This window comes from Penicillium manginii (genome assembly GCF_028828005.1).
Source record: "Penicillium manginii strain IBT 31320 chromosome Unknown utg000007l:1.0-2284322.0:1.0-2285126.0, whole genome shotgun sequence".
NCBI classification, from domain to species: domain Eukaryota; kingdom Fungi; phylum Ascomycota; class Eurotiomycetes; order Eurotiales; family Aspergillaceae; genus Penicillium; species Penicillium manginii.
Window position 1 is genome coordinate 1851881 of NW_026643108.1, and position 22019 is coordinate 1873899.

A 22019-nucleotide genomic window follows, 5' to 3' on the forward strand; every position below is an offset into this window, starting at 1 on the left:
TTTCTGAAATGATGTTCCACCAGAGCTGCCGCTGCAGATATTTCCACTTTATTTTGCCTATCCTACGTCCAATCTCTCCTTTCCCAGCACCTCCGTGGCAATATTCCCCCTCATTCGACGCTGCAATCTGCCCTCGGAACCTTCGTTTGTCAGACCCAGATCCAGCTTTTCTCCAAAATATTGGTTTATGGGCTGCGTACGAAGTCCTTTCATGGTAAAATATCTATCAATAAATCTATACAGGAGTCAAGGAATATTTTCTACAGAGGGCTCTCAGCCAAGGATCAAGTGTATCTGTAAGGCTGTTGAAGATAAGATTTTGGCGAATATTCGCCGATAAGGTAAATATCGGCAGTGTTCTTTAAATAATTCACGTCTCGAATCTCTACCCAACCTACTATTTCTTACATTCCAACCATCAAGGGTCATAAATGCATCCCGGCTGAGTGGTTTTACCGTCAGCCGCCCTAAATCCCCTCTTTCTCCGTGCAACTCCGGGTTTCAATCGCTACACTGATTATACATATCTCTTACATTGAAATGGGGTATTTTCAATCGCAGTCTGACATAGGCGACAGGTGCAGAGATCACCAAACACACCATCAAGTTCCCCATTCACGTAGTAGATGGAAGATCCAGAGGCTTGTGTAGTCAAACAATAATTGGCACCCAGCCCAAACGAATGGTTTCATTTTCCGTCGGGGGGTTGCTCGAGTCATTGGGATCATCGAATGTGGCGTTCGTTGTTTCATCAATTCAACCAGTCACACCCTTCCAGGATTCTCGTTAGTATAGTATCACTCGTAGATATAGCTCCAGAAAAAGAGCCTAGAATAATTATACATTTCATCAAAGCTACTCTTAAGGGAACATAACTACCTATGCGTGCCACTATATGGTACCGGTCCAAGGAACTAGAAATCTTACCCTTCAGTGGTCTTTTTAGCTCAGGTGTAAGTTGCGCGCCACCTGGGTATATAAAATGGAGACGCTGTCATTCAACAAATGGACATGTTTCTGAAACAAATATCTCTTCAAATCGGAATATGCATGAGCTAATCATCAGATAAGCGGACTCTGATCCCTTCTTTTTCGGAAAAGCCAACTTCGGGCGCACCGACTAGGGGCCAGGAACTTTGGTAGAACTCTAATGCCTCGATTTCCTGCACCTTCACTGTCTTCCCTGATTCTCAGTAGCCTAGCATCAACCACACTTGTCCTGACCGCCCCATCCCATCCATGTAGAGACATCCTCGCACACGCGTTCTTTCAAAATGGAGACGTCAATTGCACGGCTACTGACCCTTCCATAGTTTGGAGCCGTCAAGGATTGTGATGGCTTCAGTAGGTAGCTGAACAGACCCGCGTTGGGAAAGCGATTGAATGGCGTAGATGGTTTCAGCCATTGGCTTGGACTTCTGGCCCAGGGCTATCCCAAATCGACAGAATTCAATAAAAGCGTGCCTCACCGTATTACTACTCTCCAGGTGGTGCACCAAGGTGTAGAAGACTGCCTGAACGATATCAATCACTTGGCTAGGAATGAGCCAGATTCCATAGGACTGACGATGGATACGAAGGCACTGGGCTATCTCCTCGGCCTGGGCACACCATTTTTGCTGCAACTGAGCAATCATCGATCCTTGTTGGTCACGCTCGATCAACATTTCGACTAAGTGCATCATCGCGTGAAGGCCTTTGACACTTCGTTCAAATTCAGCTCGGATACATTAGAAAGGGGCCAGAAAATTGCTCACCGTAGGATCAGAAGTTGGGAAATTGGCTCCTTTCGAGTCTGCGATGCATCTCGCCAATCCGCCAACCACTGTTGCAAACGGTTGTATGGGTCCTCTACCCTCGCACACAATGCAGTGAAGCTCATACTTAGCTCCTCATCGTCCAGGAGATATTCAACGTGTAATATGATATCAGTCATCTCGGCAAGGCCTTGTCGGATTTGAGGGAGATGAGCTCGCTTGGCGGCATACATGATCTGGTTCGATCGTGGATAAGGCATCCAGTCAAAGTCATGGTCACCCGCAACGTCTATCCTGGATGCAGGCTTTGACAATGTTGCTACCTTCTGCAACTTCATTGACATTTGTCTGTAAGATTGATCAGTGCTCGCTCTCTTCTCTGCTTTGGCACGACCACTCACTGATTCAAACTGAAGATCCCCCAGGCCGTGATCGCCCGAGCACGTTCCATATCAGAAGTCATATTCTCTCCACATCGATGCTTAGCTCTTGGCAGCATAAACAACCCAATGTCATGTGCCAGTTGTATGGCCTGTTGCAGCATCAACCAGCTGAGATTCGCCTTTCCTTGATATGACAATCTGCAATAATGTTAGCATAAGCACGACCGATACGTGTTTCCTAAAGTGCCCCATACACACAACACATCATGACAAGGGCTTGGATGCTTGATAATGCTGAACGCCCCTCTTGAGCTTTCCACAACCTTTCGGCTTCGGAGACGAAATTTTGTCCACGAGAGAAGGCATTTCCTGGATTGGAAAATACCCCCTGATGGTCAGAATAGACCTGTTGGGCATTAGAAAAAACTCTAAGAATGGGTAGAATAAAAATTGGGACCGCATAGGCTTGCTATTGAAAGGAGACTGTTTACTAGGAGCGGCGAACAAAACTCCGAATCCAGGTCCCCCCGTCTCATGTGCTCGAGGAAAATACCTTGATCAACAAATTGTGCACACGGATGATCCCACGTGAAGTACAGGGAGACCAGGTGCGACACAAGATCATTGTCATGGGTGGCCTCCGTCTACGGTTTTGCCGGCACCCTGTACGGCGGGATATCACAAAGACTTTCCAGAGATATTCGTGCGTATGGATTTAATATGGCCCGTGGATATTCTATGTGACCATCATATTCTGGAGATGGGGGCACTAAATTGAGTTCTGAAGAGAGTCGGGATTTTGTCACGAACTGCTCACTTAATGGTGACCCAAGCCGATGGCTCCCATCCCTTGGCATCGTTGAATTACTGGTAGATGAGGTTTTCGAATCGGGAAAGTTTGTCACGGGACTGCTCACGGCATGAGCTATATCCTTCATCGGTACATTGTTTCTGATTATCGCAGTGACCTCGCTGAGCTGGTCTGCATTTGCCAGCCGGATTGTCGACAACAATGAATCGAACAGGTCTTTGTAATCGGATAACTCTTGTATTGTCCGCTTCACGGCTACTTTCCGTCTTAGATCGCGGCTTGGATGGAACTGACATTCTTCTTCGGAGCCAGCGTTTAAACAAGCTTTACACGGGGATGGAAGTCCTGAGCACTATATCTAACAGACAACGATTAGCCATTGATCCGAGTACCATATTTGATACCCTCAAGAGTAAACCACACAGCTTGTATTTGGTCACAGGACACTTGCCTTCCTCTTTGCTGCTTTGCAAGCTAGACAGGCCGTGGAATTTTTCTTTGGCCGGCGGGTGGCCATCGATGATTGTGCAGAGAATACGGGCAGCGGACCGGGGGCCAATTGAGGGAGCAGCTTGGAACTGTCACAATGGCTCGTATTTAGGCCCAGCGAGTGACTCGTCTCGTGGGTCAATGGTTTCTGCGCCATTGTATCTAACCCAGCTAATCGAGAATCAACATCATTTGACCCCATATGGTGATGGAGCCTGCAAGACGACAGTCAGTCTAGTGTACCGGTCGTCTTCGAAGACGCAAAGGAGCGAGACATGCTGACAGCGGACAGCACCGCATGGCACATACAGGTCGAATTCAAAATTCCAGGAACTTGCAAGGGGGCGAGGGTCATCTCATCGGTTTATTAATCATCGAGGTGCGCTTACTGGATTTTTCTCGAAGCGGGACTCGGGAAAGTAACTGGTCTGAGAGCTAGTCGAGACGATCAAAGGTGGCATGCAGATGATAATAAGCAAGAAATCTAGGGGCTCATCCTTCAGCAAACACAAGGGAGGTTTTACAGCTTTCACACAACCGGTGGCTCGGTGGCCCAGGACTGAACGTCACAATGATTAGAGAACGACGATCCAGTAGCCTGTCAATCTCGCCCCGTTGACGGTATAGAGCAAAGAGTGCTGGCGGGGTAGGTGGTGCTTCAGCGCGAGACTTGCGTCACGCAGCCGAAAACATTCCCGAAGCTGTGAGACGTACCCGCTATGTTGAAGTGGAGGTTCCAAAAACTAGCGGCACTCGACAAGGATCTCGGAAACAAGACCCACCAAATGAAAGGATGAGGTCTCGTTTAGGCCTTGGGATGATAGCCACAGTACCCACCCGGAACTCAAGGCCCCAGACTCGAGGGAAAGGTTGATGTCCTATCGCTCTACCCTGGACCCACCCCTAACGATGATCATTCCTCCGTCCTCTCGCAGGGCAGCACAGGGCACTCGAAATCTCTATTTTACAGTATCCTTCCTTTGCCTGATTTGGCATATGCATGTTTGACTTTCAGTATGAGACCTGGTCGCGCAACAAGGCTGTAGGATCTACTGCAACGCCATCTACTTGCCATTTAACCCATCCATTCCCAGACTCTCGTCAAAAAATGGCCGATCAATTTGACCGCTCAATGCACCCTAAAGTGTAGCCTCCACACGTGTGCGTCACCGTGCCACGGTTATGATGAACTGTTCGTGGCGATTCGACCAGATGCATCGCCGAGTTTGATGGATCTGCTAGCGATTGACACTGGTCGCCTGCTCTTAAACTACTCGACTCCACCCCCTGACATCAGGCTATCAAAAGTCAAAAGTACAATATTTTGGAAGTTTCAACGTAGCTGCAAGCTTGAAGCTGCTACTTGAATCATTAAAACCAGATCTGGCCCCGGGAAAGTTTTCCACCGCACAAGGTAGGTTACGAAATTTCCCATCAACCAGGTTGATAGGAACGACCACAAGTTGGCGCTCTGCTTTACAAAGTAGTACACGTGATACACGGCATGTACCGGGGAGAAACCGTACTCGGGGGTGATGCGGCATGGCAGTTTTGGTCAGTACATGGCGCCTCTATTAGGCGACAGTACAGGAGGATTTTCCTTTACGGAATCAGACCAGATCTACATCTCCGCAGCCTGTAAAGGTCTGCAATATCTGCCCCAGCAAGGATCGAACTCTCTTTCGGCGGTGGGCACTTTCCATCAATCCACTGTCGATTGGGTGGTCCACATCCGTCCAATCGGATGCGGCGTTCCGTTGATTTTTTGTCTTGGCACTTTTCTTATGCTAGCGCGCTCTACCTTAAGCAGAGCGGTAGCCCGGTAAGGGGCCGTCTTTCTATGTGTAGCAGATCCATCGTTGCTGGTCGCCATCGGCTTCTAACTTCCATCTATGTAAGCACAAAACGAATTATAATCTGGGTTCAGTCCTATCTTAGAATCTCTTGAGTCATATTAGGACTACATTCCTTGCGAACTTGATCACTAGCAATAGATAGCAGCCTATCAGTATCACAGAGCCAGGGTGAAATGAGGATAACTTCCAGAGGCGAATTAACTGATACTTCGAAATTCCATGACAGCGGAATGGCACGCACGATTGGCCGGCTTTTTCCCCCGGATTTTATAAAAGGCTACCTAGCAAATAAGCAGATAAAGCAGACACGGACCCGCTTGTTCTGATCGGGAGAAGATACCAAGGTTGTTGGCCGAACATCGGCTTGAGAAAATAAACAAAGGGCTTTGTGAAGGTTTCGAAATGTTCCACCGTCCATCAGTCGTCTTCTTCTTTCTCTTCGGGTCTTTCCATGGGGTTTCACTCGTGGTCGATTCTGGAAGATAAGGTGGCCAAGATACAACAAATCAATAAACTCATTCCTTGTAGGGGTGACCCTTCTATCCTTCTCCCACTCTCATGAGACTCCGAATCTGCATCTCCCACCTCGGTTTAATTTCCAGCATCCTTTTTGATTCATTATTCTCATTATTCCTAAGTGCTGACCTCTTCGTCATGAAAGTATGTGCAAGTGTTCGACCCGGAAAGCACATATCGTCCACAAACCAGTCTCGCATAAACTTCTCAAGACCAGCTCTGTGATAATCCGAATTGATTGATCCCTCTAGCATCACCACAGCCAGTGAATCAGTACCCAACACCTAGACATATCGGCTCAATTCGCTGCTAGCGATCCTGGCAGCAAAGAAGGCTTAGCCGGAGACAAACTCAGACGACAAGCCTCGCTGGCAGCACCAAGGTAAGCAGCCCCAATCTTCCATCCTGTATATAGTTTGCTTCTTTTTATCCCTTTTGACCACCTCCTTGGTCTCATATGATGCGAGGGACCTTTTTCCCCCTGAATTAAAGGCTGAACCGGACCTGGATTTCAAAACAGCTTCGGAGCAACCGCAGCAGACGACCAGATTGTCCCATCTGAATGTATAGAGATAGAGTTTCAGCACCACCATTCCCTTCTCATCCAGTTGCTAAGGATGATCTCGCATGGCGAAGACAAGGATGTGTCCCGCATTTTTTCCGTCATCCGCTCGGGCGCATCCCATCGCCAGATCTTTGACTTTATCAAACAACAACCCGACAACTGAACGAGATGAAATAGGCCATTTATGTCTTAAATTATGCTCTTCCCTGGGTCTATAAGAGACCATTCTGATGAGGAAAGGGGAGTTGGGGGGCGGGAGATCAAGATCAAGTGACCTTGTAGCAACCGTGGGAGCGAGATACCGCATGAGTATCATGTCAATGAGGAGCTGTCTTCGTAGCCCAAGTTTTATGTTTAATAAAGCTAATCTAAGCTTTGTTTCTTCCTTGTGTGTATCAAAAGGTGATTTCGGTGGTTTCTGATCACCTCTCTAGTATTGAGTGGAATTCCCGGATGAAAATCAGCTCCGCCTCGGTGTATGGTATGTAAGTCGTCCTGTCTCGCGTTCCTTTCCGAGCAAAATGCCAATAAAAAAAATGCCGCTCTTAAAAGCAATACCACTATCCAAAGGATAACCCCTGTCCCGACGACATGAAATGCCCTGTGTGATGAAACGCCGACCGGCTACCTGCACATTCGAGCACCGTCACTGCCAATCCACGCATTGAATATTGACTGAGAGTAAGAGAAGCAATAATAATTTGATTTCTTATTCGATACCTCTTTTCAAATAAAGACTACAAAATGTTAGAGTGGTGGATTACAGGACAACACGTACTACTAGAAAATCCGCTGTTTACTGCTATGACGCCGAGATCATCTGAGATAATAATAGCAGCAACTATCTCCAGCGCTAGGCGATATTGTCAGTATTAATGGTGTTATCGATTGAATACATTGAACAAGACTAGTGGACGGACTAATGATAATGTTTAGACGTATTAGAATTTTATGGATGTTTAGTTGTATCGATTAGTGAAAGCATAAAAGAGAGAAATAGCTTATTTATTCTAAACTCTGCTATCCTTGTCCTACTTCGCTCTCTCCCCCGACGATGTATCCCAAGTCTCAAGAGCATAGAAAGCGGCCACTACCGCAAGAGGAGTCATAAGAAACCCCACCCAAGTCATTATGGAATAAAAGGTACTACCCCAGTGCAAGCTCTCCAAAATCCCAATAATGAGCATTACCGGCCCACAAAAGGCCGCGAGGGATAGGCTTCGATTGACCTGCACATCTGAGCGAACACAAGCCGCTCGGATGACGAAGAAGACGGCAGCAACGCATGCAATAGAAGAAGTCCAAAAGCTGATCATGCCTAAGGTAGAGAGGCCCGCCACTCGACTTGGAAATCTTCGGTGACGGTTCGATACAGATACCGACCCGCTGGCTCCCCAAATATATCAATGAAATTTGTCATATTTGCCTGACGCAGGTCGCGTCCTTGGCCTAGCTGCCATAGATCGGAGATAGATTTCGCGGATTCGGAGGAGGCATCGTGTTTGTAAATAAGGAGATCGGCCAAATAAGCCCTGACTTGATTGGGCCCGGCGCCCCATAATGGAAGTTGAGCCATGAAGGAGGTGGATGATTTGTTCCGTGAGTGAGCTTGGGCAATGGCGTCTGGCTCGAAGTGCTTGGCAATTTGACAATCACTACTCTGCGTTGGAAGGATGGAAGTGATTATCTTATGTACATGAAGAGGCTGGGAAGGAGGTAGCTATTAATAAAAGCTGTGTGTGGCTTAGACTAGTTGTGGGATCCTGTAGGCGGTGTATGATCGGACACGCATTACCCAACTTGTAATGCTCGTATGTGGTCAAAATCACAAGATAGAAGAAGTCTGAGATTCTGAGTATGATCTAGCTATCCATTTTATAATACAAAACATATAGTAAGCAAAATCAACGCACAATGCCAAGAATATCAAAAAACAAAAGCAGTTTAGTGCTGTACAACACTTTTATTCATGGATTCACCATGCTGGCATCCCGACACTAGTTTCTAAAGGTGCAGGGATTCAGTAATTAGTGGACTGTCCATCAACTACGGCTCGTTTTCATTGCGATGAGCATGACGAATGGTTTGCTGAACTTAGCACTAGTTTTAAACAATATTAATTACTCCTTACATAATTGTAACTCGGAAATGGCTAGCTAGCTAATTAGTAATATAAAAAATCAATAACGTAATCCACGGCCGAGCTGGCCACCCACCCCCATTGCAAAATTTCAAAATTAATCATCTCAGCCAACACCCATTGATTTAACTAGATAATACGATTTTTACATGAAGTAATCCTATGTCCTGTCACTCCACATCCACTACAGGTAGGAGGAGCCCTCCTAGCCGGTTGAATCGGCTGATTAGGCAGGTCGACCTGTTCATGCGATACTACCTCATCAGCTTCTTTAGGCTCATTTAGCTTTTGAACTAGCTGTAGGCCCTCTTCGATCGATAGGCCCTCTTCGCGAGCGATCTGCCTAGTCGAACGAGTGCGCTTTTGACGTTTCTTTTCATTCGCTGCGCGAAGGTTCGTATTATCCTGCGCTAGTAATGCAGCGCCATGTAACGATAGATAGGCGCCCTTGATAATCTGATCAAGTATGAGTTTTGATGGTGTAGGCGGGCTATGCGATCGCTGTCTTAGAAGCTCTTTAAGCATAGAAGCTTGCTTTTCTAGCTGAATCGCTGTTCTAGGCGTTTTTGGTGTGAATTGGCTAGATCTGCTGCTTGGTCGGCTTGATGGTGGTGAAGGCGTTCGGAGAGAAATATTAAGCTTCGAAAGCACTCTATCAGCATTAACTGGTATAATACCAGTAGCTGCGAAGCTGCTTTGAATAATATTCGGCTGAAAAGCTTCTACCCTTGCGCGTGGATAGTCTGCAAGAAAATCAAGCTTATCGATATGATTATAGCCAGTACGGGCTAAATCGCTCACAAAGCTACCGTAGACACGCTTTAGTACTGCAAAGCACCCAACATCAAGTGGTTGAAGTAAGTGTGATGAATGTGAAGGCATGCAGACTGGTATAATATCATTTTCAGTACAGATTCGATCGAATTGAGGTGTAAGATGGCTACCGTGTCCGTCAAGGATCAATAGCCGAAATCGCCCTCGTATACGTGAATTAGTATACGGAATGAAAATCTTTTGGAGCCAGCGAAGGCCGATTTCATCAGTAGTCCAGCCATTATCCGATACTTCGATTCGCCAATCCCTAGGAAGATTTGATGATTCAAACCAACCAGTGATATAAACCTGGCCTTTGAATATAATGCAGGGCGGCAGCGAATAGCCATCAGCGCATATCGTTTCGATTGCAGTAACCCATTCACGATTTCCTGGCTGTAGAATTGATCGCCGACCGTAGTATTCTGCTCGTGTAACCACCTTTTGCGATGATATAAGGCCCATCGCGAATCCAGTCTCATCAAAGTTGTAGATATCCTCCGGTTGGATACCGTTCTCATCAATCACACGTTGCACTGTCAAAAACCACTCTTTTATAGACTTTGGATCCTCGTTAAGAGCACGCTGGTAGTCATATCGCTTTGAAAAGCGTGATCGAAGCTCATCGCGCCGTTTCACAAAGGTTGATACCCAATTAACACCAAGAGTTAATGGGGGGGTTGTTCCACGCGCTTTAAGAAGAATATTAGCCATCTTTCGTACAGTAGAAGGCCTTGGCGCTGCTCCACGCGAATCCATAGAGATAATCCACTCAGTAAGCGAATCCTCTTCATATGGAGTTAACTTATAGCCATTTGGGCGTGTATCAGCGCGTGAGACTGTGCCATGGGCACGCGTCTGTAAGGTAGAACGCGGTATAGCATAGAGCTTCGCTGCTGCGCGAATAGATTTGATACGGCCATTTTTTATATCATCAAGGGCTAATAGGATCTTGCCCTCCTGATTGGCCGTGTGGCCAGCTCGGCCGTGGATTACGTTATAGATATTTAGGTAGGCGCAATGATACAACATTCTTTTTCCGATCTCCCTCAGACGTTTTAGCGGATAATATCGGCGTTATAGCAGTAAACAGTGGATTTTCTAGTGCTATTAGTCGTCTTGTAATCCGCCACTCTAACAGTTTATAATCTTTGTTTCAAAACAGCTTTCGAATAAGAAATCAATCGATTATTGTTTGTGCTACTCTTAGGTGATATTCAATATGTGGATTGGCAGTGACGGTGCTCGAATTTGCAAATACCTGCTGGGCGTTTCATCACATAGGGCATTTCATATCCCCGGGATGGTGGTTAACAGTGAACCATTCCGGTTTTCCTGGCTCCGGTTCATTGTAACAACCTTGCCCGAGAATCACAATTTATGAAATATGAGAAAATCTTGCATCATACACAGCGAGAAGTTTTCTGACTACGCTGCTATTTAAAAATTTCCCCCGTTTTATTTCGAAATATGAATTGTGGTGACACTGCCTGATGCGTAGATTGTAGAGTGAGAAAGGAGACCTGAATGGAAAGGAGATCCCAACGTTGTCTGCAAGTGAGCGGAAGTGCAGGAAATGCATATTCGGAGTCCAAATAGGAACTTTTGAAGGACAACAAAGAATATGTGTACTCTAATAGGAGTATACCACCTCATCTCCCTAGATCGTAAAAGCAAGGTGAGAACGGCGTGTTTTCCGCAGATTTGGGCCGGTATAGTGAAAGTCGAAAACATACCCTCCGACACACGCCGTGCTTCACCGTCCGTGCCTGAACCACGTTAAACCGCGTCAGGTTCTCACTAAAACCAAATTACTGTTGAAACGTATCATAACTCCAACGTATTAATTTCAGCGATGAATAGAGTAATTGTAAAATACTGTAAAAACCTTCGCAGACTTTAAACATGGTTGGAAGTAACGCTGAGAGATCTGGCAATCTAGCAAAATCGCCGCCGAGCTGAGTTTCCCTTCATCCATTGACAGGCACGTCGACCCTTAAAGTCGCGTTAACTTCCCAGAGAAGTTCCCTGGAAGGATGCTCTTATTCTTCACGCCGACTATTGCTCACTGATAGCTCCGGTGCTCTCTCCCTTTGACTGACATACGACCTAGCCGTGTCTGGATTATTTGGTGACGCGAGCCCGCGCCATGTCAAGTTTACACCTTCATAAGTCAGCATTGAGCACCAATCACCAGTGAGAAGAAAACTTGTTTCTGCCTGGTGCAACACCACTGCGTCATTGTTCCTGAATCACCGGGGATAGTAGGTATGTTTCCTGGCCCCGCTTCGTTTCCGCAAATTTCATGAAAGTTAACAGCACTATTCCGTCTACTCTTACAGCACGATTTGCTCTATTGCTGAGGCTTACTCTACGGCGATCTCTTTTTGGAATCTTCCTTATATATATCTTGCTCTGTGTCAGTAATTGGGCTCGCCGATAGCCCCATTTATTTATTTCTTCTTGTCTTTCCATCTCAATCCAGGTATGTTCATTTGAAGAGATCTTCTATTTCTTGTTACACTATTGAAGTCCGCATATAAGCTAACCGCTTTGATTCACAATAGGTCTCCCTGAGTTATCGAGATTAACGCGACGCAATAACCGCTACAGCCACCCAACTGGATCGTCTGCTAGCCTCTCTAGCCAAAGCCAGCATGAACACCACTTGCTCAATGTATTGTCGCCGGTGCCTAAAGAATTATAGTCAAACGATGCTCGCACATACTCAGTCTCAGATTTCAATTCTGGTTGGACTAGATGAGTATTCCAAAATGACCAACAAGGACGTAGGTCGTGTAACCTCCAGCGATGTGCCACACCATCAGCACCCTGATCCTCAGAATACAGACATGATAGAAGAAGACAGAGACTCATTACTAAGGAAATAGATTGTTCTCAATTTTTAGCTATACAGCTTCTGTTCTGCTAGTCCAATGCAGTGATTAATGTATCGGTGCACCTGGTCAAAAGCGAAAATTTGTAAATTCTGCTCTTCCATGACCAGTTTCCTCTGCTGATCCCAAAACAGTTGCATTTGGATGGAAATTTCATGTAATATACAGAGCTCACACGTGGCACGGTCGTTATAGAGGAAAATGTATCAATTACTTAGAAAATGCTCGTTGTTACCTGAGCCAGCAGCACTTTAGCGTAGTTTCGGCACATCCTGAGAAACATGGCATGTGAGCGTCCGCGGGGAATCTGTTTTAGACTTTCACTGTATGAAATCATGGAGGGGCTCTTAATCTGAGATGAAATTTCTGGAGGCAACTCTGCGCGACCCGGACGTCCATCCATGGCTAAAACAGCTTCTTGCACTGAGGCTATATAACAGGAAAGATACCCTAAGTTACCTTGAACCTTGTGATGGCTTCTCATTCATGATGAGCAAGGTAGAGGCCTGAGTTCTGATCCATGCCATTGGAACAATGGGTCTGATCTGTACGACATACTTTCTGGGTGCAAATCCCAAAAGTCGCTGGGTGAACCAGACCAAGCTTGTAGCGCTGTAGACAACGTGCTATTAGCTGCGACAAAGTAGCTAACCAGGTCATAAGTGTCTCGTAAACCTTTCATCGTCATGTTCGCGCGGTTTGCATCCCGGGAATATCTCATTTGTTGTTTGAAAGCAGCATGAATCGCTCGAAAGCTCCCTGGATGTTTAGAGTCTGCCAGGAATGCGGCTTGAGTTTCTTCTTCGCTGAAATGCTTCCTTTCTATGAACCATGATGGTAAGCATTCCAGGTCTTGAGCAACCCATCGGCGATTTCGAGATCTGGATTTTTCGCTGTCAGATCTAGTCAGTTGTATGGCATGGATTGTGTTACTTACTCGATTGAGGTCTTTTCGTAACCTGGGTCTGCATCGGTGCGATAGTCATTATCATGGCTTTTGTTTCGCTCTCCATAAAAGTGGTCAGAACATGTAGTCCCTGGGTCAGTGATTATGGCATCCATCCATCAGATTGATTCCGCCGGGATATTTAAAGACATCATATCCGGTTGACATTTTTCAGGCGCCGTGATACCTTGAAGGTGAGACTCGTGTTGTTCTCTGGAAATATGATCAATGCCATTTTCGCGGGAGTTGGCGCGTGTCGGCCATTCCCATCCGATAGATTGGTATTTTCTCTGGTCGCGGAAACCTTTGTCGCCGTATTGTTATGATTTGCCATATATACGGCTTTCGAATCTAAGAGCGCAGGCCTTATAGTCAATGGACCCTTTTGAACCCGCTTATTCCACATCATGCCATTGAGGGAATCTTCGGCATTGAGCCCTATCTCATGAGAGTAGCCCAGTAGTTCGAACCATACACTTACACATTTACTCTTTGCTCCCTGGAGAGACTTCCTGCGGTTCCCAGTGCCCTCGCCGGTGCTTTCATGCAGATAAGTATGGCGGAAATTCTCTGTCTATGGATAGAGATTCTCCAGTCAAGGCCTTGGCTGGCCACTGAGGCTCTGGTTTTGCTCAGGAGCCCTCGTGGGGATCGAAAAAGGTGGACCTGGGCGGGTCACTTGCCGAAAGAATGGGCGATATAGCTTTTGCTTGTGTCGCATTCCCAAGTAGGCTCTTCCGAACAATTTATGCGCCATTCTTCTCGAAGCCGGCATTGCCTTCCTCTGGTATAGTAGCCGTCTGATAAGCTTTTCGAGAAGCCTACTTCGGCATTTCCTCCTGGACCACGTTAGATGCGATCCTTTGAGCTCCTTTAGGAATGAATAGGAATGAACACGCTGTCCCGACTAGACTTCTTCTGTTGGTAGCTTCCACCTATCCTGAATCTTGATTATGCTGGCTCTGCCCTAAAATCAGGCTTGGTGGGTCTCTATCAGAAGGTGCTCTTTTAAAGGATCGTGGAGCACTCAAGCTCGCCGACGAGCTTTTCCGATTATCTTGTTGTTGACTTCCATGACTATAATTCAGGAACTTGCCAGTCAGTAAAGGCACAATTATTTCCAATGCCAGATAAGACCTGAGCTAACTCACCTTTTGATGCAAGCTGATTCGAGATAGCAGCCATTTCAGTCATGAAAGACAGTGTATATAACTCTGTTTGGATGTAGTACCAAGGTTGAGCCAATTTCTGTGGTAGTCCGGAAAGAATCATATTATGACGGATATCGGACAGCTCGGCAATTGCTTTGAAGTCATCCAGATAATTATGATAGACCTCGGCTTCTTTGTATTCGATCATGTTTCTGCATGCAGTCATAACATCCAGCCAAGTGATTGACGTCCGCGTCGTGCCATTTTCGAGCTGGGTGATTTTTGGGCTTCGAGAACCAAAAATGACATCTATTCCTTTCATAAGATTGATACTGATCATTGGGGCGCTGAAGATAGCCGCGAAGCTCGTGTTTCTTCGGAATATATTCAACAGTTCCTGCAATGCTTCCAAGGCCAAGCAAAGTCTTTCTTGTCGCGGTTGAAAATGTTCCAGGAGAGTTTCTCTAATCCTCATATAATCGCCACCTTGGCGGTGATCTAGCCCTTGGTCCTTCTCGGAAGCCATAGAATCAATTTTGCGACCGATAGACTCTTTACGGTCACGGTTAGCTTTGATCTCGTGCTGACCGTTGTCCTCTTATAGAAAGTAATTGAGATCAACAAGTACAGGTGCTCGTAAATCGAGACTTTCTGCCTGCCTCGTGACGCCAGGGAAGATGTGGTGGGTATGAAACGGAAATAAAATGGTCTTTTGTCAGAACTCAAGTTTCCTGAAGAGTGGGACACTTATAGCCCATAAATCTTCCTTAACGGAAGAGAGCCGGCTTTGAAAAGCATAGGAATGCGCAGGCCAGTATATTTGACATGGCTCCGCCGGCGCCATAGTCTCAACGGTGGCAGCACGATTAGATCGGTTTGCTGATGATGAAGCATCACCGAAATCAACGTTTACACATCGATGTCACTGGTGGAAGCTTTTATGCACATCACGCTCTAGAAATTATGAATGTCAATATTTTCTGGGAGGTTCTGCTGCCCTGGGCTCGTGACATCAATTGGGTCTCATTGTGGAGATAGACTGCACCTCCTGTCGCACTGTGAAAGCATTGTCTTTGCATTAGATATAGGATCATCGAGGAATGTGACGTAGATCTGATCGTCTGTTTGAGTCTGTTTAAGCGTACGTCCACATGTGTGAGATACTCCTAAAATACTGTGTTCAAACGGAGTAGCCCACTTTCCCACAAACGTTTCGGAGCCTACAAGCATCGAGGTCAATTAAGAAAAAGTAAATGGGAAGTCCAATTTTTAGACTAAATAGGGGCTTCTTTTGCTTGGGGTTGTCACGTTCAGGTACATCGCAATTCAATGATTTCCCGAACATAAAATCGAACCGGTCCATGAGCCGCACCTCACGAGAACTCAATCTGCAAGAATTGTTCCACCTCCGAAATCAGGTCTTCTCGATACATTCCACGAGTCTTCCTATCACTTCCGGAAGTGTGAGCAATCGGTGGTTCGGTGGTTCACGGAGAGGTGATTTAGGCGAAGAAGCTTGAAAAGGAGTAGCTTGCTGTGACTGCCTTTGCTTTATGCTTGGTTTGGGAAGGGTTTTCTGTAGGAATCGGAGGAGACCACATAGCTTCTCCGCGCCAGGACTCTCGCCGATGCAAAGGCAAAATTCGATGGCGGCATAAACCATCTCAAGCAGACTATCTCTGTCTTGGGTCAAGCGATGAACAGCGGCGTGGCGGATGCTCGCGATGGAATGGCGCAGGTTCTGAACAGGGGTGATATTTGCACAGCATTGCTCAGACGAGATCTTCGATCGGTTCTTAGCTAAAAGCTTAAAGAATTTATGCAGCTCCAGCGCCTCGGGGCATGTCCAGCCAACAGCCAAAGACTGTGGTAGAAGCCATTTTTGAACAAATTGGAAGGCGGAATGCTCGAGGTGACGTTGTAGAGTTTGGAGGATCACATGCTGCGCTCGAAAAGGGATAGGAATCAAAGGCAGTCCTAGCATGGGGAACAGAATCTCTATGAACTCTATCACCGTAATTAGCGAAGGCACTCCGACCTTTAGCTTTAGCTTACCCTTAGCTTTCAATCCCCGGCAATGTTCCAAAAAGCGTTTCAAAGACCTGCGACAGTCAATTATGGAATTATCCAATTTCGAGAAAACCCCGAGGTGATTTACCGGTAGCTGATTGATTGTCGAGTCGATAAATGCTGGGCAGCAGCGGAGTCTCCATTGGGGCTGGAGGAAACCATGTTCCGACGGCGGAGGCGGCGTCGACATCTCTTCATCGATGGTACCTTTTCGGCCGGTTTGTAGGTGTAGGCACACGAGAAACCCTGGTCATCCTGTGCTGGCAGGTGAAATAAAGATTTGGGCGGCATGTGGCCTTGCAGTGACCGCGACTTGCGGCGGAATATATGACGGCCAGGCTAATGGAATGAATGGATGGGGGAAAGCAGTTTTTCTCAGGGAGGCGAGGGCAAAAGGTTTGCAGACAGAATTTTCAGTGGGCAGGCAAGCGATTTGCCAAGGCGAGTCTTCCATGGAACGCTTCTACATATTAGCTGCGTGAAAGCTGTTTCACCTCGTTGCGCAACGTTGAGACCGATGATTTGCAAATTGATTGGCTACGGTGCGAGCGAATATTGGCAGACTTCTGAAGCTACGGAGATTAAGCTGCCACGGCGAGTGGCCCATGGAATGCCACTTCGATCTACACCTCATACCAACTGCGCTAAAGGCCGTTTGACCTAGGTCAATCAACGTTGATGAGGCAAATAATTTGTCACGCATAGCTTCGTGCCAACCACGGCTCCAGGTGGATCCAGCCACTCCACCCGCTCTCCAGCCCGGACGCTTGAAATTTCTTATTTCAACGTTGAATCAACCGCCTCAACACCCAGCAAAATTGCGGTCGCCCGGTGTGAATTTCGAGCGGAAATCTCTGGGTACGGCACGATGTACGCAAATGGTCGCTGCCGAAAAACGTACTCGAAATGGCATAAAAGACGCTCTATTCCAACCATTGCTACAGACGATGATGATGATGATGATTTCATTTACCCTGACCCTTCGCCTCGACGGCGATATGCAGGCTACAACTACTTTCTAAGTACATCTTGATTGATCCCTGGGATTGTTCCAAACTTCCTGACGGTGAACTTTGAGCCTCACCTGGTAAAGCTTGTCGTGGCCTCGTTGCCTTTTGCGCTATTAGGCTGCCCTCATGGCGCGGCTAGGATGAGTTCCCGGACGAGGCGGCCAACAGTTGTCCGCAGCTGGCTGCATCTCCACCAGAAATCGCGAGAATGCTGGTAATGCTGAGTTCAAGAACCTGGACAACGATTGTGCGGCGGACGTGGTTTTTTGGCGTTTCTTCTTTCTTTTCTCAAGCTCAAATGGTGACGGTTTGTTGTGAAAACGGCGGCGAAGTTCTTCGATTATAAGTGGGTGATTGGGAGGTGTAGGTTGAGGTCTAGTCGTTGGTGGCGGTGAAGATGTGGTAGGTTGCTGGAGAACAGAGGCGTAGGTTTGTTTCTGGGATGTGGGGGGAGATGTGGTTCTCAGGGTGGGTTGGATAGGTTGTGGAGGAACGGTGGTTGGTCGCGGTGCTAGCGGTACTGATTCGAGCCTGGCGGGTGGTAACTCGGCAGAAGTCTCGAGGTCGGGGTCCGCTTGATTCACGATTGTGTGAGCTGTTGGTGTCGGGTAAGTTTTGGGTTGAGAGCTAGATTCGACAGCGGAGAACTGGCTAGATGGGTTTGCGGAGGGCGTGTGGGAGTGAGGAGGCGGAGAAGGTAGAAACGGTTTAAGGTCATGGCAAATAACTTGCCATAGGCAGTCTTCTTTGTGTATTTTCGATACATCGCCAGTGGGGTTTTCCTGGATGGCATCCAGCGGGACCGCAGCCTCACAGGCAAAGCAGCAAGCGATGTCGCCTACTCCGGCGCGGACTTGGTGATAGAGACCATTCTGAGCAAGCTGGTGGGGCGTGATACCAGTGAGGAGCTGACGTTGAAACGAGATAGCTCTGGCTGCGATGTTTGAGTAGGTGGTTGAGATGCGGAAGAGGAGCTTCACGTTGCGGTGTGGGGCGGTTCAGGTGGGGGCTGTGGGGTTTGAGGTTGCGAACGGGCTGGGGATGATTTGGAACGGTTTCTGGTTCCCATCAGGGCCTGGTGGTTGGGGCTCCATCCTTCCTCTTTTCTCATCCCGTGGGTACTCATTGCTACAGACGATGATGATGATGATGATGATGATGATGATGATTTCATTTACCCTGACCCCTCACCTTAACGGTGATATGCAGGCTACCTCAACTATATATATCCCTGTCCGTACATGTAGATTGTCCCACTTCCTGACAACGAACTTAGAGCCTCGTCACGGCCTGCCGTGGCCTAATTGCCGCTTCCACTGTTAGGCTGCCCTAGTGGCGCGCGACTGCGAAACCGTTGTGACGCCTCGGCGAAGTCCAATACGGCCTGGACCGTCTTCGCCCTCGAGACGGTGTCTGGTTTACCTTGCTCACCTTGTTTTGAGCCTCCCAGCAGACTCGACACGCTGTTGAACGCGTCCCCCACTTTCTGTCTCAGTTCCCTTCGTAGATCCTTCAAGATTGGGCAATCTACCAGGACATGGGTCACTGTTTCTTGCGCGCCGCACACGCACTGATCGTCTTCGCGGAACCGAAAGAGCTTAGCGTAGGTGGATAGCCAGTTATGGCCCGTGCGTAGCTGAGTCAACAAGTATGCCTGGCCCCTGGCCAGGTTTCCGTACAACTTCCTGGTGTATGCCGACGGAAGAGTGTTATCGATCTTCCTCAGATGGCCGCCTTTATTGGTTGATCTCCACTCATGTTCCCACTGGGCGATGATATTACTACGAATGGACGCCTTTTCTCTTGTGAGCAGCGGCCGGAAGGAGTGTGATTTGCCTGGGCTGGCAGCCTCCTTCGCCAATCGATCTGCGGCTTCATTGCCTGGGTTATCACAATGCCCTGGCACCCACTGCAGGCGTAGTGTAACGCCTGCGGCTTGGACCTCAGTGGCGGCGTGGTGGATCGCATGAACAATCCGTTGTCCTGACTTCTTTTTTACGTTCTGGATCGCTTGTAACGCTGACTTGCTGTCGCAGAGGATTGTCGCGGTTGTCTCTCGATCTCCCGCCCCATCTCGCTGGTGTGCTATTTTGAAGATCATATTGATCGCATAAAAGACGCCAATCAGCTCCGCCACGTGAACTGACCAGCGGTCCATCGGTCCCACCTGGACTTGCTGTGATTCGACTACCTCCAAGTTGTTGTCTATTGTTACGGCGGCTGCTCCCAGCTGGCCATCACGACCGGACGCATCCGAGTAGACGACTATGTCCGATTTTGATCGGATGGCGTCGGCGCGTTGTCTCGCTGCCTCTCGGTCTAAGCCAACCTCGACCTCTGTGAAAGGGTCGAGGCGCCACGGGGGTAGTGGTCGTGGGTCAATTGTTTCCACTTCGCTCAATCTCTCGACGCTCATGGTCTTCAGTGCTTCCGCCAAGGGGAAGCGTGCATACGATCCAGTGTTGTTTCTACGTCGGTGGGCTCGTGTGAGTGTGTGCCAGATCGGATGGTCCCGTGGTAGTGTGTGAAGACTGGCGATGGTGCGCTGGGCTCGGTGTCGAAGGCGAAGATGGGTGGGAAGAATGTGTGCTTCTACTTCCATGGTTGTTGTAGCCACCGTTCGGAACGCCGATAGGATGCGGATCAGCGAGCTTCTCTGTACTGTGTTCAGGTGTCGCAGATGGGTCTTGTCTCTTAACGGGTCGTACCATACGGTTGACGCGTAGTCGACGACCGGCGTGACGCATGCCTGATAAAGCTGTCGCATCTGTTCGGGCCGCAAGTGACACAACCCGCATAGAGCAATAGTGGTTTTGGTTGCGCGCTTTATAGCCTGTTGTACGTGTTCCTTCTACCGTAGCTCCTGGTCAAAAACCACGCCTAGCAGCTTCGCTGTAGGTGAGGGCGCCACAGTTGTTCCGTTCACAACGATCTGGCCTTGCCGGTGGTCTCCTTTCTTCCGGGTGAGGTGGATGAGCTCGGTCTTTTCTGCGGCGAAGCAGGACCCGGTCCGGCGCGCCCAGGCTTCAATACGTGGAATATCTTCGGACTGTAGTTTGGCTAAGTTTTCTTCAGCCGACTGGCCCACTCGCCAGCGGAAGTAGTCATCGATGAACGCCGAGGCGCCCCCGTCACGGTTGACCGGTTGGTTGACAAGCTCAGCGTTAAAGAATGCAAATAGGATGGGCGATAGGGGCGACCCTTGCGCAAGCCTAGCGTTGGCTAGCGGTGCGTTCACAGTACGATAGTCGTCAAATCCTATGCTAGCGTGGCGGTCTACCATAAAGCTTGCAATCCATTTGCGGGCTATGGCTGGGATCCTTCTGGCTTGTAGAGCGGTGTCTAGACTCGTCTTGTTGACTCCGTTGAAGGCTCCTTTTAGGTCGAATGAGACGAGGGTTACTACTTTGTGCTTGTACCAGGCCTGGTCGATCGCGTTTGAAAGCACGAGCAGGGCTTGTTCTGTGGTTCTTCCTGGGCGGCCACCAAATTGTGTGTCCGGTAGCAACCTATGCTTTTCTGCAAGATGTGAAAGTCGTTTGGCAATGACGGCTTCTAGGAGCTTGCCTAGTGTATTGAGGAGTGAGATTGGGCGATAGGCACCAGGAATCGAGTAGTCTGGTTTCCTGGGCTTCCTTAGTACCACAATCTTCGCGCTCCGCCACTGTTTCGGGTGGTATCCTAGGTTTACTGACGCATTGAACATCCTGGTGATGACACTTCCAAGGTATGTCTATAGCCGTTTCCATACCACTATTGGTAGGTTGTCTTCTCCGGGCGCGGTGGCTCCTTTGGCAGTCTGAAGAGATCTTTGAACCTCCAGTTCCGTGATCGGCTGCCACGGGAGTTCCACCGTTGCCGCTGTTGACATTTCGGCCGCTGGCGTGTTTATTTCAGGAAAGAAGGAGTCCAGGAAGGCCTGCGCTTTTTCCTCATTCTCGGTGACTTCGTGGTCGTTCACTTTTAAGGCTGGGATACCACCCCAGCTGTCTCGCGGTTTCATGTAGGTAGCAGCTTTCTAGAGTTTTCCTTCCCCTGCTTTGTCTAGGAATTCTTTCCAACATGATGCTTTGGCTTTCTCAATAGTCCGAGTCCATTTCCGTCGACTTTCTTGCATCTGTTGGAAAGCAGTGATGGTGCTGGGGTGTTCGCACCCGAGTATTGCGCAGCTTTGTTGCCATTTCCGACGTACCTTGTTGACATTGGTCTGTTGGTATTTGAGGTCTGGCGTAAACCACCGCTTGGAATAAGGAGTTGGGCGTGTGTCGGGTGTGTGCCGGTTTACGACTTCCGTTGTGGCGTCTATGAGTTTCTGGACCGTGCCGTCGAGGGTTGGTCGAGTTTTGATTTCTTTCCATGGCCCAATCTGCTCCTGTATTTTATGGCCAATTTTTGTCCAATCCGCACGGGTGTAGGCCTTTCTTTTACGAATTGAGTTCCGTTGGGTTTGGAGATTCCACTCCGAATACGTGGCCTGATGGTCAGACCCGTAGTTTTCGTGGTAGAGGTGGCATTTGACTAGACGATCTGGGCAATCTGTCACTGTTTGGTCGATTGTGGAGTTTCTCCCTGGGCGATTCAGGGACCAGTAGGTCACCGTCCCTCTTGGGAGACA

At 48.1% G+C, this 22019-nt stretch overlaps 5 protein-coding genes across 5 annotated transcripts; all 5 read right to left on the reverse strand.

Moving 5' to 3' along the window:
- Positions 1-7695: 7695 nt before the first annotated feature.
- Positions 7696-10362, reverse strand: N7533_010538 (uncharacterized protein; the record flags this gene model as incomplete). Its single annotated transcript, XM_057107188.1, has 2 exons — positions 7696-8037; positions 8758-10362. The coding sequence occupies 2 exons, from the start codon at positions 10360-10362 to the stop codon at positions 7696-7698; spliced, it is 1947 nt and encodes a 648-aa protein (XP_056956405.1).
- Positions 10363-14200: 3838 nt separating this feature from the next.
- Positions 14201-14532, reverse strand: N7533_010539 (uncharacterized protein; the record flags this gene model as incomplete). The annotated part of the gene is made up of 2 exons (XM_057107189.1): positions 14201-14250; positions 14325-14532. The coding sequence occupies 2 exons, from the start codon at positions 14530-14532 to the stop codon at positions 14201-14203; spliced, it is 258 nt and encodes an 85-aa protein (XP_056956406.1).
- A 1206-nt stretch (positions 14533-15738) lies between these two features.
- Positions 15739-16308, reverse strand: N7533_010540 (uncharacterized protein; the record flags this gene model as incomplete). Its single annotated transcript, XM_057107190.1, has 1 exon — positions 15739-16308. One exon carries the CDS (start codon positions 16306-16308, stop codon positions 15739-15741), a length of 570 nt encoding a protein of 189 aa, XP_056956407.1.
- Positions 16309-17517: 1209 nt separating this feature from the next.
- On the reverse strand, positions 17518-18530 carry N7533_010541 (uncharacterized protein; the record flags this gene model as incomplete). Its single annotated transcript, XM_057107191.1, has 2 exons — positions 17518-18338; positions 18437-18530. 2 exons carry the CDS (start codon positions 18528-18530, stop codon positions 17518-17520), a joined length of 915 nt encoding a protein of 304 aa, XP_056956408.1.
- Positions 18531-21137: 2607 nt separating this feature from the next.
- Positions 21138-21407, reverse strand: N7533_010542 (uncharacterized protein; the record flags this gene model as incomplete). Its single annotated transcript, XM_057107192.1, has 1 exon — positions 21138-21407. The coding sequence occupies one exon, from the start codon at positions 21405-21407 to the stop codon at positions 21138-21140; it is 270 nt and encodes an 89-aa protein (XP_056956409.1).
- Positions 21408-22019: the final 612 nt, after the last annotated feature.